We start from the raw sequence: 14822 nt of genomic DNA, 5'->3' as shown, positions 1-14822 counted from the left end.
GCATGATCGCTGCAATCCTGTCCTGCATTTGAGCGATGTGCTCAATGGGTGTCTCCCATAAAGCAATTCAAAAGGAGAGTATCCCGTAGAGGACTAGGGTACTTCCCTGATGGCGAACATCAAGTATGGAATCAAGAAGTCCCAGTTTTTTCCATCCTTGTCCACAACCTTTTTTAACATACTCTTTAATGTTTTATTGAAGCGTTCTACAAGGCCATCAGTTTGAGGGTGGTATGCGGAGGTTCGCAACTGGGTCACCTTAACCACTTTACCTCCGCTCACTTTGCTGCTCGTTCCCAAAGTGGCTCGTTCCCATCCAGCGACGTAGACCTACGTCGCTGGACTCCGCCCCTTGTGGAGTCGCCGCTGCTCTTACCCGATCGTCGGGGATCGAGTCTGGAGATCCGCCCACTGTGTGTAAACACAGCGGGCAGATCTCTGAAGTGACAGGCAGGGTCAGATTGCAGGGTTCAGCATAGCTGGATCTGTCCTTGTGTCACTCAGTCACTTCCCCCCCACACGTCAGTAAGCACCAGGCATACATTAACCCCTCCCTCTCCAATAAAATTAACCCCTTCCCTGCCAGTGTCATTTTTACAGTAACTGCATATATATAGCACTGATTACTGCAGTAATGTCACTGGTACCCCCAAAAGTGTCAAAAATGTCAGTCAAGGGTCCGATCTGTCCACCGCAATGTCGCATTCCCGCAAAAAAAAAAAAAAAAACGCAGATCGCCTCCATTACGCGTTAAAAAAAAAAAAAAACACCAAAAATGACAGAAATCTTTCCCTTAGTTAGTAAACGCAATAACTTTTGCGCAAACCAATCAAAATACGCTTATTGCGATTTTTTTTACCAAAAATATGTAGCAGTAAACAAATTGGCCTAAAATTAAAAAAAATTTAGATTTTTAAATTTTTTTGGGGGGGAATTTCATATAAAAAAAAAATGTGAAAATAGTTATTTTTTCAAAAATGTTGTTTATAGCGCAAAAAGCAAAAAGTAAAAATCGCACAGGTGATCAAATACCACCAAAAGAAAGCTCTGTTTGTGGGAAAAAAAGGACGTAAATTTTGTTTGGGTACAACGTCGCACGACCGCGCAATTGTCAGTTAAAGTCGCACAGCGCCGAATTGCAAAAAGTGGCCTGGACGTAAGACAGCAAAATCCTCCGGTGGTAAAGTGGTTAAATAACTTGCACAACTCTTTAGTTATTCGTGACATAAATGGAGTGCCCTGGTCCGTAAGGACCTCCTTAGGGATCCCAACGCGACTGAACACCATGAACAACTCTTTAGCAATGTTCTTAGCAGATGCCTTGGGGTAACGTGTAGCATAATCCACGATTACAAGAATGTGTTGATGACCCCAGGCAGACTTGGGGAGTGGACCTACGAGGTCCATGGCGATCCTCTCAAAGGGCACTTCAATAATGGGTAAGGGCACTAAAGGACTTCGGAAGTGGGGTAGTGGGGCTGACATCTGACACACAGGACAGGATTGACAATAATTGTCAATATCTTTCTGTATCCCAGGCCAGTAAAACCTGCGTAACACCCTTTCAGTGGTTTTTTCAACCCCTAAATGACCTCCCAGTAAGTGTCCATGAGCCAATTCCAGCACCACCCGTCTGTAAGGCTTAGGGACCACCAACTGTTCACCAATTTCATCGTTCTTTTTATATACCCGATACAATAAATCTTCATTGCTGCTGAAAAAAGGAAAACAGGGCCTGTCCCCTGGTTCAACAGGTACATCATTAAACATTACTATATTCTCCCAGGCCCTGGCAAGGGTAGGGTCTTTTTTCTGCTCGGTACCAAAGTTTTCCTTGTGTACATTAAGATCAGCAAACTCCAATGTAGCCTCAGGGTCAGCAGAAGGTTGTCCACCTGGACTGGCTGTGGGGACTTCCTCAGGCTCCTCCAGTTCTCCTGCCATAACAGAGAAAGGAAAATCCGGGGAACCTTGAGAGAAATCCCTTAAACCCACATTGTCGGTGATGGCCAGGGGTTCTGGCTCCACCACTGAGTCAGTTACTGTGACCGAGTCTGGATGATCCCAAAGTTCCCAAAACTTAAGGAAGTCTCTACCAATGATGGCCTCGTGCACTAAGTGGGGTACAAGTCCAACCGGATGGGTCACCGTACCTAAGTCAGTTTCAAAGCTAACAGTGGCTATAGGATACTTCCGAGTATCACCATGTACACAGATCACAGAAACTTTTTTAGCATTTAAATTCACAGTTTCAACCATTTCTGCTTTAACCAAAGTCACTAGACTTCCTGAGTCCAGCAAGGCCGTAATAGGCTTATTAACAGTCATTTGGCATATGTGTTTTCCTACACTTGGTGCAGCAGCGCATGAAACAGCAGCAAACATAGACTGCCTTCTCAGAGACATATCACACTGCATGGATTCATCTGTCAATGAACAGTTTGCTGCAACATGACAACGGAAGCACCGGATGTTAGCCCAGTTAGGTTTGCTGACAGGCAGTGGCTTCCCTTGTTTGGGACACCAAACTTCAGCTCTGGCACCAAAAATCCTCCCCCCTGTCTCCTTGCCATGCTGACCACCCACTTCCCCTGGAAAAGCCTTACCGGTTGCCTGGGGAGACCTTGGCTTTGGGTGGAAAGTCTGTGCGGCTGTAGGGGTGGTGACCAGGTTCTCTGCAGCATAGTACCTCTCAACAAGCTCCACCAGGTTGTCCGCCGACTTGGGGTCTCCTTGACTCACCCACTTCTGCAAAGGAGTTGGTAATGACCTCAGGAACCGATCCATGACTACACGCTCCACTATTTGTGGCCCAGACAAGGACTCCGGCTGTAGCCATTTTCACGTCAGGTGGATTAGGTCAAACATCTGTGATCTTGGGGCCTCTCATCTCGGAAGGACCAGCTGTTGACCCGCTGGGCTCGAACAGCCAAGTTGACACCGAGACATGCCAGGATTTCCTGCTTGACCTTTTCATACTCTCCTGCATCCACGGACTCCAAATCGTAATAGGCCTTCTGCGATTCCCCAGTAAGTAAGGGAGCGATCAATCCTGCCCACTGGGTTTTGGGCCAGCCTTCCCTCTCAGCGGTTCTCTCAAACGTAACCAGAAAAGCCTCTGGGTCATCATCAGCAGTCATCTTGGACAGGAAGCGACCAACATGGATGGCTGAGGAGCGGTCTCTAACCGTTTCTGTTTTCACAGCAGACTCCTGTGCAAGTGTCTGCACCACCTCAACCAGCACCTTTCTGTCTGCTTCTGCAGCACTTGCCAGTTTTTCAAACATCAACTGGGTTTGATTTTGTACAGCACCAATCTGTTGTTGAATCAAAGAGTTTGCTTGCTGTTGTGCAGCGTTTGCTTGCTTCGTTTGTTCTTGTACAACACCAATCTGTTGTTTAAACAAAGAGTTCGCTTGTTGCTGTGCAGTGTTGGATAACACCAACTGTTTGAGGATTTCCTCCATGTTTAGTCACTCCAGGTACTGGCCCTTTAAGTAGTAACTTACTACCACTGCCCGCAGGCCTCCACCATATGTAAGCTGGGGAACAGGTAGCAAGTGCAAAGCTCCCTGGGAAGAGCAGTCTTTCAGGCACAGATACCAAATCCAGTGTGGTAGTGACAAACAGTGCGGTGTTTATTGGTGCTATATACAAGATTATTTACAGGTGCTGTACAGTGCTTTAAGGAAAACAAGCAGGAATAATAATAATAATAAACAAAAGCCTAGCCGTGTCCCGGCGCTTACTACACACAATGCAGTCCCTCACTAACACAGACTGAGCAAGCCTACAGCTTGTCAGCTTCCAAAGACACAAACTGGTAGTTTTACTGACCTTCCGCTCTCATAGACAAACTGTGTCCGTTTTCCCAGGCTGAGAGAGAGCTGCTGTCTGTCTCAGGTGAGTTTAAATTGGCCTGGGGAAGAGGACCAAGATCTGAACTGGATCATGGATCAGAGATCCCTAAAGGTATACGAGAGATGCCTGGGTGATGTATAAACCCCGAACAGGACTTTTCCTGGCTCTCTCTGGGACACTCTGCTACAGGGTACAGACAGCATTTGAACCCTGACAGATGTTCTAATCCCTCTCCACTCTACCCAAATATAAAAAAAGAAAAGGTTTGCCTTTAGTAATACTTTAACTATATTTGGCCATGCATACAGTGGGTAAAAAAAAAAAAAAAGACTCAACCCCCCACACCTTTATAATAATTACATTTTTTTGCTTTGCAACCTGAAATGAAGACAGAGACAGTTTTTGTTTTATCCAGCTGTATTTACTGCAATTTATAATATCCAAGTGAAAGATATAACAGTAGTGCAAAACAGTGAGTTTACTCCACACCAAGAGGGCTTTTTGTGCCCACATTTATTTAAAATAAAGCACCATGGATGTCTTCCCACACAGGGGGTTCTCACCATCAAAATAATTCAGACTCTACTCTAGTTTGTGTCCAATTGGTCCAATTATGTCCTGATTAAGACATTAGTGGGGGAATCTCACCATCAATGCAACACAACATAGGATTCAGCCTCTCGCTTCTTTATCAGCCCTGTGTCTCAGTCCTCCTGACCATCAAACACACTTCTCAATGCTCGTGCACGCATGCTGTGCCTCACCTCTGTGTCTTTCCTTGCAGCTTCCCATTTGCTCTGTCCCTTATGGAATCCCTGTCAGCCTCAGGCCTTAATCTGTCCTGTCCTGGACAGTACAGTGCATACGAGCACCCCTCACTGCTCCCTTCACACACCGATCCCCTCTATAGGGTAGGGCACTGACCTCTAACTCTGTCTCCAACATGAAGCCAGCACACACCTGTGCCATTAGGCCCCTTTCACACAGGCGCACAGCCTGACGGAGTCCTTTCTGCTCAGCGGGGTTCGATCCGCCGATCCCCGCTGAGCAGGTGGGTGACAGCTCTGTCTCCGCTCTGTGTGCAGAGATGGAGCTGTCAGATCCCCGCTGTCCTCTATGGGGAGATCGGATGAGAACGGACCGCCTTTCCGTTCTCATCCGATCCCATGCGATCCTCCAGACGGATGGAAAATAGGGTTTCCATGCGTCCAGATTTCACGGACAGGATCGGATCAGATAGCAACGTAGCAACGGGGAGATGTCTCCACTGACACCCGCTGCCCCAAAGGGATGCATGGAGCATCCGATCAGGTCCGCCTGAAAAACTGACAGGTGGATCGGATCGCCCGTGTGAAAGCCTTTGTGTGCTTGTTTCCTGGAAAACCTGGGCAAGACATATAAAAAAGTGGCATGGCCTCTCGCTGCTACAATATATATGGTATATATACACCTTACACACACACACACGCACACACACACTTAAGTTTGGGTTAAACTAACAGTATGTTTTAGGGTTGCTGGTATAAAGAGAGACAATCAGAAGAAGCATACTGAACATTAGAACATATAAATTCTGTACATGCCATGTCCTTCATGGGAATCAGACCCAATACCCAAGGCAGTAAAGTATGATTACTTTTGTAATTAAAGGCAAATATAATGCAGCATCATAATTGTTGATCAAACCAACTAACTGCAGTGCACAGATCATTGTGTGCATAGCAATTTAACAGTATGGAGCATGAAAAGTTTATCATTTTTGGGATGTTCAACACAAAAAAATACATTTGGAGATTATGCCAAATGTATTTCAGAATAAAAACAATTAGAGATGTGCAGGACTAAAAAAATGTGTTTAGTTTCAAAATCATTCGTTAAGTAAGTCATTTTGTTTTGTCTTGTTTGTTATGTTAGAACGATTCATTTTTGGAATTAAGTTTTGTATATTCGGATTTATTTAGCATATTAGTTGTTCCAAATCAATTCGTATTTTCAGAAGTTAAATCAGAATACTTGGATTAATTAGTTATGTTATTTAGGATGCTTCAAACATTAAGGCTCGGTTTACTCTGCTAGGACCCCCAAAGTCGTGCAACTTTCAGTGCAACTTGCTTGCGACTTTTTATGTGACTTTGGCCAATTATAACAATACAGAGTATGACACATATTATTGAACTTACAAAACCCTCTGAAGTCAACTGAAACAAATTATTTCGTTGTTTTTGTTATAATTTATTTCAGATTCAATAAAGTTTGTTACTATTGTGATTTGGAAAATCAGATACATCCAAATCTCTGAACAAAGGAAATTTTCTCCGAATTTTTTGATTCGTAACAAAATGAAATCGCACATGTCTAATGATTTTAACATTTCTATAAGATACATTTATTTGACATAATTACATATCAGAATGCTGGTCTCTTGGGCTGTCAGCTGAAGAATCAAACAAAACGTCAAAACAATATACTGAATTTCTAATGATACATACCACTGATTTCATTGCCGGACACATCCAGATTTTGCAGGTGTACATAACTACAGAGAATCTTGATATCGCTCAGTTTCTGATTCTACAATTGGAAAAAAAGAAAGGTTTGTTCAGGTTGCTGGTCACCCCATGAACCATATCATCACTCACTAAACCATCATGATTCATATAGTCATAACACTACTGAAAAGAACTTAAAAACAATGGGTGGGTAGAAAGCAAAGAGAAATTATATAATATTGTTTGTGGTTTCATTGAAGACTAAAATATACATTTTTGCATGCATTTCTAGAGTGTTTTTATTTGCCTAAAGTCTTTGGACTGCCTATCTGGATAGTACTTAAATATGTTAAACAGTTTAACTGCTTGCCGACCGCCTGCCGCAGATATACTGCGTGAACCGCCGTACCTGAACAGCAGTTCGCGAGAGCACTCCTAAGGGACGCGCGCCGCCAGAGGCGCCCGGCCCCATTAGGAAGGGGGGGGGGAGCTGATCCACGGGACCGGAGGCAGGGATTGCCGCCGGGCACCCGCGATCGCTCCACGCTAAAAGAGAACGACGGTCTGCTGTTGTAAACACAGCAGACCATTTGTTCTCGCTGGAATGAACACATTTAGGACATATTTAGGATCACAGGTCTCTGTGTTGACTCCAGAAGTATCTCCCCCATACAGTTATAAAACACTCCCCTAGGCTCATACTTAACCCTTTGAGCACCCCTGGGTTAACCCCTTCCCTGCCATTGTGTCATTATTAAAGTAACAGTGCATATTTTTAGCACTGATTACTGTAGTAATGTCACTGGTCCTCCCAAAAGTGTCAAAAATGTCAGTTAGGGGTCTGATCTGTCCGCTGCAATGACGAAGTCCCGCTAAAATCACAGATCGCCGCCATTACTAGTAAAAAAATAAAAATGACATAAATCTTTCCCCTAGTTTGCAGGCGCGATAACTTTTGCGAAAACCAAATCAAAATACGCTTATTTTTTTTTACCAAAAATATGTAGCAGAATACAAATTGGCCTAAAAGAATGAAAAAAAATTTGATTTTTAAAAAATTTTTTGGGAATGTTATATAGCAGAAAGTGAAAAATATTGTTTTTTTTTTTTTTTTTTTTTTTTTTTTTAGAATTGTCGCATTTTTTGTTTATAGCGCAAAAAATAAAAATTGCACAGGTGATCAAATACCACCAAAAGAAAGCTCTATTTATGGGGAAAAAAAGGGCATCAATTTTTTTAGGGTACAGCATCGCATGACTGTGTAATTGTCAGTTAAAAGAACGCAGTGCCGAATCGCAAAAAATGGCCTGGTCATTAAGGGAGGAAAACCTTCCAGTCCGGAAGTGGTTAAAGAGGTCCCTAATTCAAAAAGTCTCATCTGCCTGTAATAAGAAGGAAACAGTCTCTCAGAAGAGCACCTTTTGTTTCACATAATCATTTGACCCAGTCAGTTGTGTTAGATTTGATTGTCAGATTGGGTGTCCATCTCTCTATATAGCATGTTGATGTTACTATGGGGTTGATTTACTAACACTGAAGAGGACAAAATCTGGTGCAGCTCTGGTAGCCAATCAGCTTCTAGAGCATTTTTTTTTCTTATTAAATATTAAAGCTCTTCTAAGATTTAGCTCGCTGGGCATTCAATGTCGCCACTGTTGATATCGTCAGTTATATCATGTGCGGGTCTGGCATCAATATTGCAGCCCACAGACTGAGCTGTGCCCAGGATCTCCTTAATGGTACCAGATAGTTCTCTGGCCAGAGAACGATTCCTCTTCTGACGAGCAATGCTGACAACTTCATCAAACATGATGCTTCCGCTGTGTTTAATGTTCTTCTGCTTCTTCCTGTCACGTGATGGCTCCTTCAGGGCCTTGATGATCAGAGCAGAGGCAGATGGCACAACCTCAATCTGGGCCTGCCTGTTCTGGATCGTCAGTTTGACAATGATCCTCAAGCCCTTCCAGTCCCTTGGCAATGTCATCACCAACTTTTTTGGGAGACAAACCCAGAGGTCTGATTTTGGGGGCCAGAGCTGAGGTGGCCCCTACCTCACCACCGGTGCATCTCAGGAAAATGATTTTAATTTCGTTGGGGTCGAACTTAGGAGGCATGTCTGTGCCGGACTAAAGGGTTTTCCATTTCTCTCGGACCGGTTTCGGTGTCGGATGAACCCGTATTCGGGACGACCGAAGAGCAGTTGCACCTCCACCAGTGGGGAAGCGGGAGCAGAAAGAGCAACCAATCAGCTTCTAACTTCAGTTTGTTCAATTGAAGTTTGACAAAAAAAAAAATCTGGAAGCCGATTGGTTTCTATGCAGAGCTGCACCATATTTTAGACTTTGCAGTTTTAGTAAATCAACCCATACGTGCCTAACACACATTTAATGATAACCAATAATGGCAGCGACCAGTGCTGATACGAAGCACACAGGGGTCTTAAAATTGGTCAGTGGCCTGCCTTTTTAGGCCTTTTTTTAAGGCACCCCTGAAGAAACTCAAGGCACCCTGGTTTAAAAAGGCTGCCTTAGATAATGCAAGAGGCCAATGCGCACTCTTGATTTGTGTTTTAGGGTATTTTCGAAATTTCCAGGATTTGAAGAGTGCGGAGAGGCGGTGAATTCTTTTGAGGCATCATGTGAACGTGATAAGTAAATGAAAAGAATTCCCTATGTGAGAAACAGTGTTGCTCAGCAATGAGCATGGCATAAGTCCAACAAAGTGTTCTGTATGTTAATTGTACTGCGGAATAAAAGTGTATCTACCTGTACCCCGTAATACTCGAGTGCCAGTAGTCTGTTTGTATACAATACTATCTTACGGTAGTCATATGGCACTTTTCCACTGCAAGTACCGGCTCGGCTCTACTCGGCCCTGCTTGGCCCGGTTTGCTTTTCAACTGCTGGTACTGCATGGTACGGTGTTGGAACGGTTCGGTACGGTATGGTTTGCTTTTCCACTAAAGTAGTACTAAAGTTAAGTGGGTGGGATAACAACGGGGTGGGCGGGATTCTCTGACCAATCAGTGGCTAGTAGTGCCTGCACGCAAACGATTGTGGGATATGGTACCAGTTTGGTACCTGTTGGAACCACAATCGAGTAGGTACTGTTTTTTCAGAGGCGTACCGTGCCGTACCGTTCGGTTCCATGCAGTGGAAAAGCGCCGCCGTACCGTACCGAACTGTTCCTACACTATACCATGCGGTACCAGCAGTGGAAAAGCACAAAAGCGTGCCGAACCGTTCGGTTCCATGCAGTGGAAAAGCGCCAATAGACCTGGAATATGTATGCAGTTCAGGAGTTCCCTCTGACTTTCCTTGCCGCACGCAAATTCTGACTAATAACTCAAAGTCATGATACTGACAGCCCCTTCCCTCATGACAGGCGTCTTTTAAACTGAATAGTTCAGCCAGATGGCTTTTCAAGAAGGCTGTCAAACAAACCAATACATTTATAGATATTTGCCAAAGGAAGCGAGCCGACAATATTTCATAAATCAAAGCCAATGTATTTTTACAGTATAAAGGATTTATTCAAGGCAGGAGAATTCGTCACTAGGCCTCTAGCATGGAAAAGAAACCTTGCTTTAGACATCAAAAAGGATTTCCTTCTCTTTGCAGAATAACAGCCACAGCAGGAGCTTATTATAAATCCCATGATCCCCCATGTATTTTTCTATTGAACACTGATAATGTCACCAGAGAACACATTACAAATAGCTTTGGCAAGCTCTTGTCGAGAAAATGTTATGAAAGTCTCTTATATACTGGCACACCAAGCTTTTTTTTTTTTTTTTTTTTTTTTTTAAATAAGAATTTACAACTTCATTATATTTAAAGCTGAACGCCAAACAGTTTAATAATACATAAAATTAATGTTTGTAATTAATGGATTAATACAACGATAAACTAATGCCATTAGTAATTTTCATTATTTGATCTTTACCCTTTTTCTTTTTTACTTTATTCTCGTTTCCTTTGTGATTTATGACAATTGTCAATATTGCTTGATGCAATTTTTTTTGGAATACCAATAGAGCTTTAAAAAAATATTTGAGAACTGTTTTATCTATAACAATGACAGGAGGTTGGGACAAACACTGCCAGAGGAGCTTGAGTGCTTGCAGCAGAGGTTATTTTTCCCTTTGGAATAAAACCATATGAATAAAAGGTGACCATTATAATCACTCCTGGCGGTTTTCAAGTTGATCCAAAAGCCTCTCACTGCCAGTTTTGCTTAACATCATACTCTGCATGTAAATGTGTAAAAAAAAAAAAACCATAAAAAAGGCATTCTGTATAATAGTGGTCCTTTAACTTGACCTTCACGGTGTTACAGTTCCGCTTTACTTCCAAAACGTTCTTTTACAGAAACATTCAGAAATCTATTATATCCTTTTAGAAAAGCCTTGTAAGACAGGTTTATAGAGCAAAACACCCTGATACAGTATACAGGTGGCTCTAAAGGCAGAAGGTTTGTAAAGTCTATTTGCATTATTATTATTATTTTTATTATTATTAAAAATAACAAACATGTTATATTTACCTCCTCTGTGCAGTGGTTTTGCACAGAGCAGCCCAGATCCTCCTTTTCTCAGCTCTTCCCTCCTGTCTAGTGCCCCCACAGCAAGCAGCTTGCTATAGGGGCACCCGAGTCGAGCCGCAGGTCTGTGTGTCCATTCAGACACGGAGTCGGGGTTCGGCCCCACCCCCTCACTCTCTCCTGATTGGCTAAATTACTTTGATTGGTAGCAGCGGGAGCCAATGGTGCCACTGCTGTGTCTCAGCCAATCAGGAGGCAGAGCCCTGGATGACCAAGGCACTCAAGCAACATCGCTGGATAGAGATGGGCTCAGGTATGTATAAGGGGGGGCCTGAGGGGTGCTGCTGCACAAAGGCTTTTTATCTTAATGCATAGACCACCACTTTAACCACTTCCCGCCCGCCCTATAGGCGATTGACGGCGGGGAAGTGGTTGCATTATCCTGACCGGACGTCATATACGGGTAAAGGAGAGCCGATCTGCGACTCTCCTGACAGGGGGGGGGCTGAACTGGTAATCCGATCATTAATTACCAGTGCAGACCATCGGGGGGGGTGCCACTAGAACCACCAGGGATGCCCACCCATGACTCCAGGGATGCCCACCCTTGACCCCAGGGATGCCCACTATGGCAATCAGGGCGTAGGGAGCCCACCAGTGCCCTCCCCATCAGTGCTGCCCACCAGTGCCCATCATTGCCATCTATCAGTGTCACTCACCAGTGCCAATTATTTCCCACCAGTGCCACCTATCAGTGCCGTCTGTCAGTGCCCCCCAGTGCCGCCTATCAGTACCCATCAGTGCCCCCCAGTGCCGCCTATCAGTGCCCATTAGTGCCCATCAGTGCCGCCTATCAGTGCCCATCAATGCCGCCTATCAGTGCCACCCCATCAGTGCCACCCCATCAGTGCTCATCAGTGCAGGAAAAAACTTATTTATTTACAAAATTGTATAACATAAACAAAAACTTTTTTTTATTTTTCAAACTTTTAGGTCATTTTTTTATTTGTTTAGCAAAAAAGAAAAAACCTTGCGGTGATCAAATACCATCAAAAGAAAGCTCTATTTGTGGGGGGGGAAATGACATAAATTTGGTGTAGGTACAGTGTTGCGTGACCGCGCAATTGTCATTCAAAATGTAACAGCGCTAAAAGCTGAAAATTGGCCTGGGCAGGAAGGCGGTGAAAGTGCCCAGTATTGAAGTGGTTTATGCATTTAATGAATTAACATATAACTAAAGACAGAACTTTTTTTTTTTAGTTTTGGATAGATTTGAGAGGGATTAGAACCCCTGTCAGTTTTTATTGCGGTCTGTGCCACCGGTAAGGAGATTCACTCTCTCGATTCGTCCTGTTTACCATTATCAGTGAAAATGAAAGTGAAAGAAAATCCAACCCAAATTTTGGGTTGTACCCAGAAAAGTAACAGAGGTAAAATCTTCCTATGGGGACACTAGTTCTGGTCATCTAGGGGTCCCCAAGAAATTCCCTTAGTTTGCTGGGTTTTCTCTTACTTTCGGTTTGACTATGGGATAGGAAGTGAAGGGAAATCTCCAGAATTGGACAAAGATTGCATAAACAAAAAACAGGGATTATAAGACTCTCTTTCCCTATCTAAAATTAAAAAAAAAAAAAAAAAAAGTTTTCCCCACAGTTCTACTTTAAGTTAAAAAAATATTTGGGTGCAGCTCCCTTCCCCACGCACCCCATTATACATACCTAAATCTCACCTTGCTCCAGTGATGTGCATGGGTAGTGGCTCATTGCTCACACAGCAGCGGGAGCCACTGGCTCCTGCTGCTGTCAATTACAGCCAGTGAGCCATTGAGGAGAGAGCGGGGGGCAGGGCCAAGCCGCGCTCCAAGTGTGAATGGACAATGTCCGTTCACAGGAGCCCCTTGTTATTGGCAGCACTTGGTGGGGGGACCCAAAAAAAAGAGGATCGGGACTGCTCTTTGCAAAACCATTACACAGAGCAGGTGAGTTTGACATGCTTTTTTATTTTAAAAATAAAATAATGTAACTTTTAGAACCACTTTAAACTCTGTGAAACTATGTCTGTTAATACTTACAGATATGCTTAGATGCAGATACACTTGTTCATTTCCAACAGCTGAGCAACCCAACACTGACAGTCCATCAGAAACCCTTTCTTCATTTAGCACTCCATCGAATGGTTCCTTGACACAAAAGATCAAGTATTACAGATAAAAAGAAAAATAATATTGTTTTTATACATACAGTTAAAAGTAAGAATACATGTGACTCTTGTATTAAGACAATATTCATTTATCTAAGGCCCTGTTCACACCCGAGTGTTTTTCAGCTTGTAAAACGCTCATCTCTGAAGTTCCAAAACACCCAACAAGCAAAATCTCATTCATTTCAATGGCCCCTGTTCATTTATGAGCATTTTGTCGCCCAAGGCTCAAAAAAGTGCATGAGCTTCTTTTTTGGCAGATTACAAGCGTTTTTGGTCAGATGTCAATGCCTGCCTCCAAACACCTGTAAAAAACGCCCAAAAAACCCCCAGAAAAACGCCTAAAAATGATACGCCCAGGTGTGAATGAAGCCTAAGAGTTTGGTTTAAGCAATGAATATATTCTAAGGTAAATTTTGAAGTTTCTACTGTCAAGTGTCCCTCTATCCTTTCTGTGGGCTACAACCTAAAAGTATGGCAAACCCTAGAACATGTCATATTGCAGCTTAGCAGTCCTTACATGTGGTGGCTGCATTTGTTTTCTCTGTTTAGGCTTTTTTTGCACCTTGCAAGCCTACCAGTAACGTACCTTCTGTCCTTGGATGACAACGTTCACTCACCCTACTGTATCTATAGGGGGTTTACATGACAATCAGCAGACTGACAGGAGCTGCGGCAGTCTGCATGTATCCACACATTGAGCCTGCATTAAGGGACAGATGATGCAACTGATATGCGCTAAGGACAACCCACTAAGGACAACCACCACCAGGGCCGCTGATAGGGGGGGCCACCAGCCCTCTTGTAGGGGGTGTCGTGTCGAGGAATGCCCTCCGTCGGATAATGCCCGGGTCGGACTGCGCATGCTCCGTAAGTGACGTCACCCTGTCAGAACAGCTGATCGGCTGGGGTTGGCATGTGCGCAGTCCGTCGGGGGCACAATCCGACGAGAGACAGAGCGGGGAAGAATCTAATGTCAGATTCTGACTCGCTCTGTAGCGCGTGCGCAGTCCGTTGGGGGCATTTCTCGACGAGAGACAGAGCGGGGAAGAATCTAATGTCAGATTCTAACTCACTCTGTACGATGATTACACATATGAAGATTCTAACTCGCTCTGTACGATGATTACACATATGAAGATTCTAACTCGCTATATGTAACTATATATATATATATATATATATATATATATACATACATACACACACTATATATAGTGTATATATATATATATATATATATATATATATATATATATATATATATATATATATATATATATACACACACACACACATATATACACACACACACACACACACACACACTATATATATACATACACACTATACTATATATACTATATATATTATAGTAGTATAGTATATATATATATATATATATATATATATATATATATATATATATATACACATATACACACATACACACACACTATAATATATATATATATATATATATACATATACATACATACACACACACTATAATATATATATATATATATATATATATATATATATATATACACATATACACATATACATACATACACACACACTATAATATATATATATATATATATATATATATATATATATATATATATATATATATATATATATAGTAACTATATATATATATATATATATATATATATATATATATATATATATATATATATATATATATATATATATATATATATA

The 14822-nt window shown here is 42.5% G+C and overlaps 1 protein-coding gene and 1 pseudogene across 2 annotated transcripts in view; both read right to left on the bottom strand.

Annotated features, from left to right (window-relative positions):
* Positions 1-14822, bottom strand: part of LRGUK (leucine rich repeats and guanylate kinase domain containing) — a 171933-nt gene that overhangs the window by 140356 nt on the left and 16755 nt on the right. Inside the window, exons 2-3 of the mRNA XM_082254330.1 lie at positions 12964-13071; positions 6351-6432 (exon numbers count right to left, since the gene is read on the bottom strand). Coding sequence (XP_082110456.1) covers positions 6351-6432; positions 12964-13071 — 190 coding nt within the window. The remainder of the gene's footprint in view (positions 1-6350; positions 6433-12963; positions 13072-14822) is intronic.
* Positions 7927-8586, bottom strand: LOC309553314 (large ribosomal subunit protein uL11-like; annotated as a pseudogene). The gene has a single exon. The product of its transcript is annotated as a large ribosomal subunit protein uL11-like (transcript).

Source organism: Pelophylax lessonae (assembly GCF_965119305.1).
Source record: "Pelophylax lessonae genome assembly, chromosome: 4".
Lineage (NCBI taxonomy): Eukaryota > Metazoa > Chordata > Amphibia > Anura > Ranidae > Pelophylax > Pelophylax lessonae.
The sequence above is the reverse complement of the archived record's forward strand: the minus strand, read 5'-3'. Positions and strand labels throughout refer to the sequence as shown.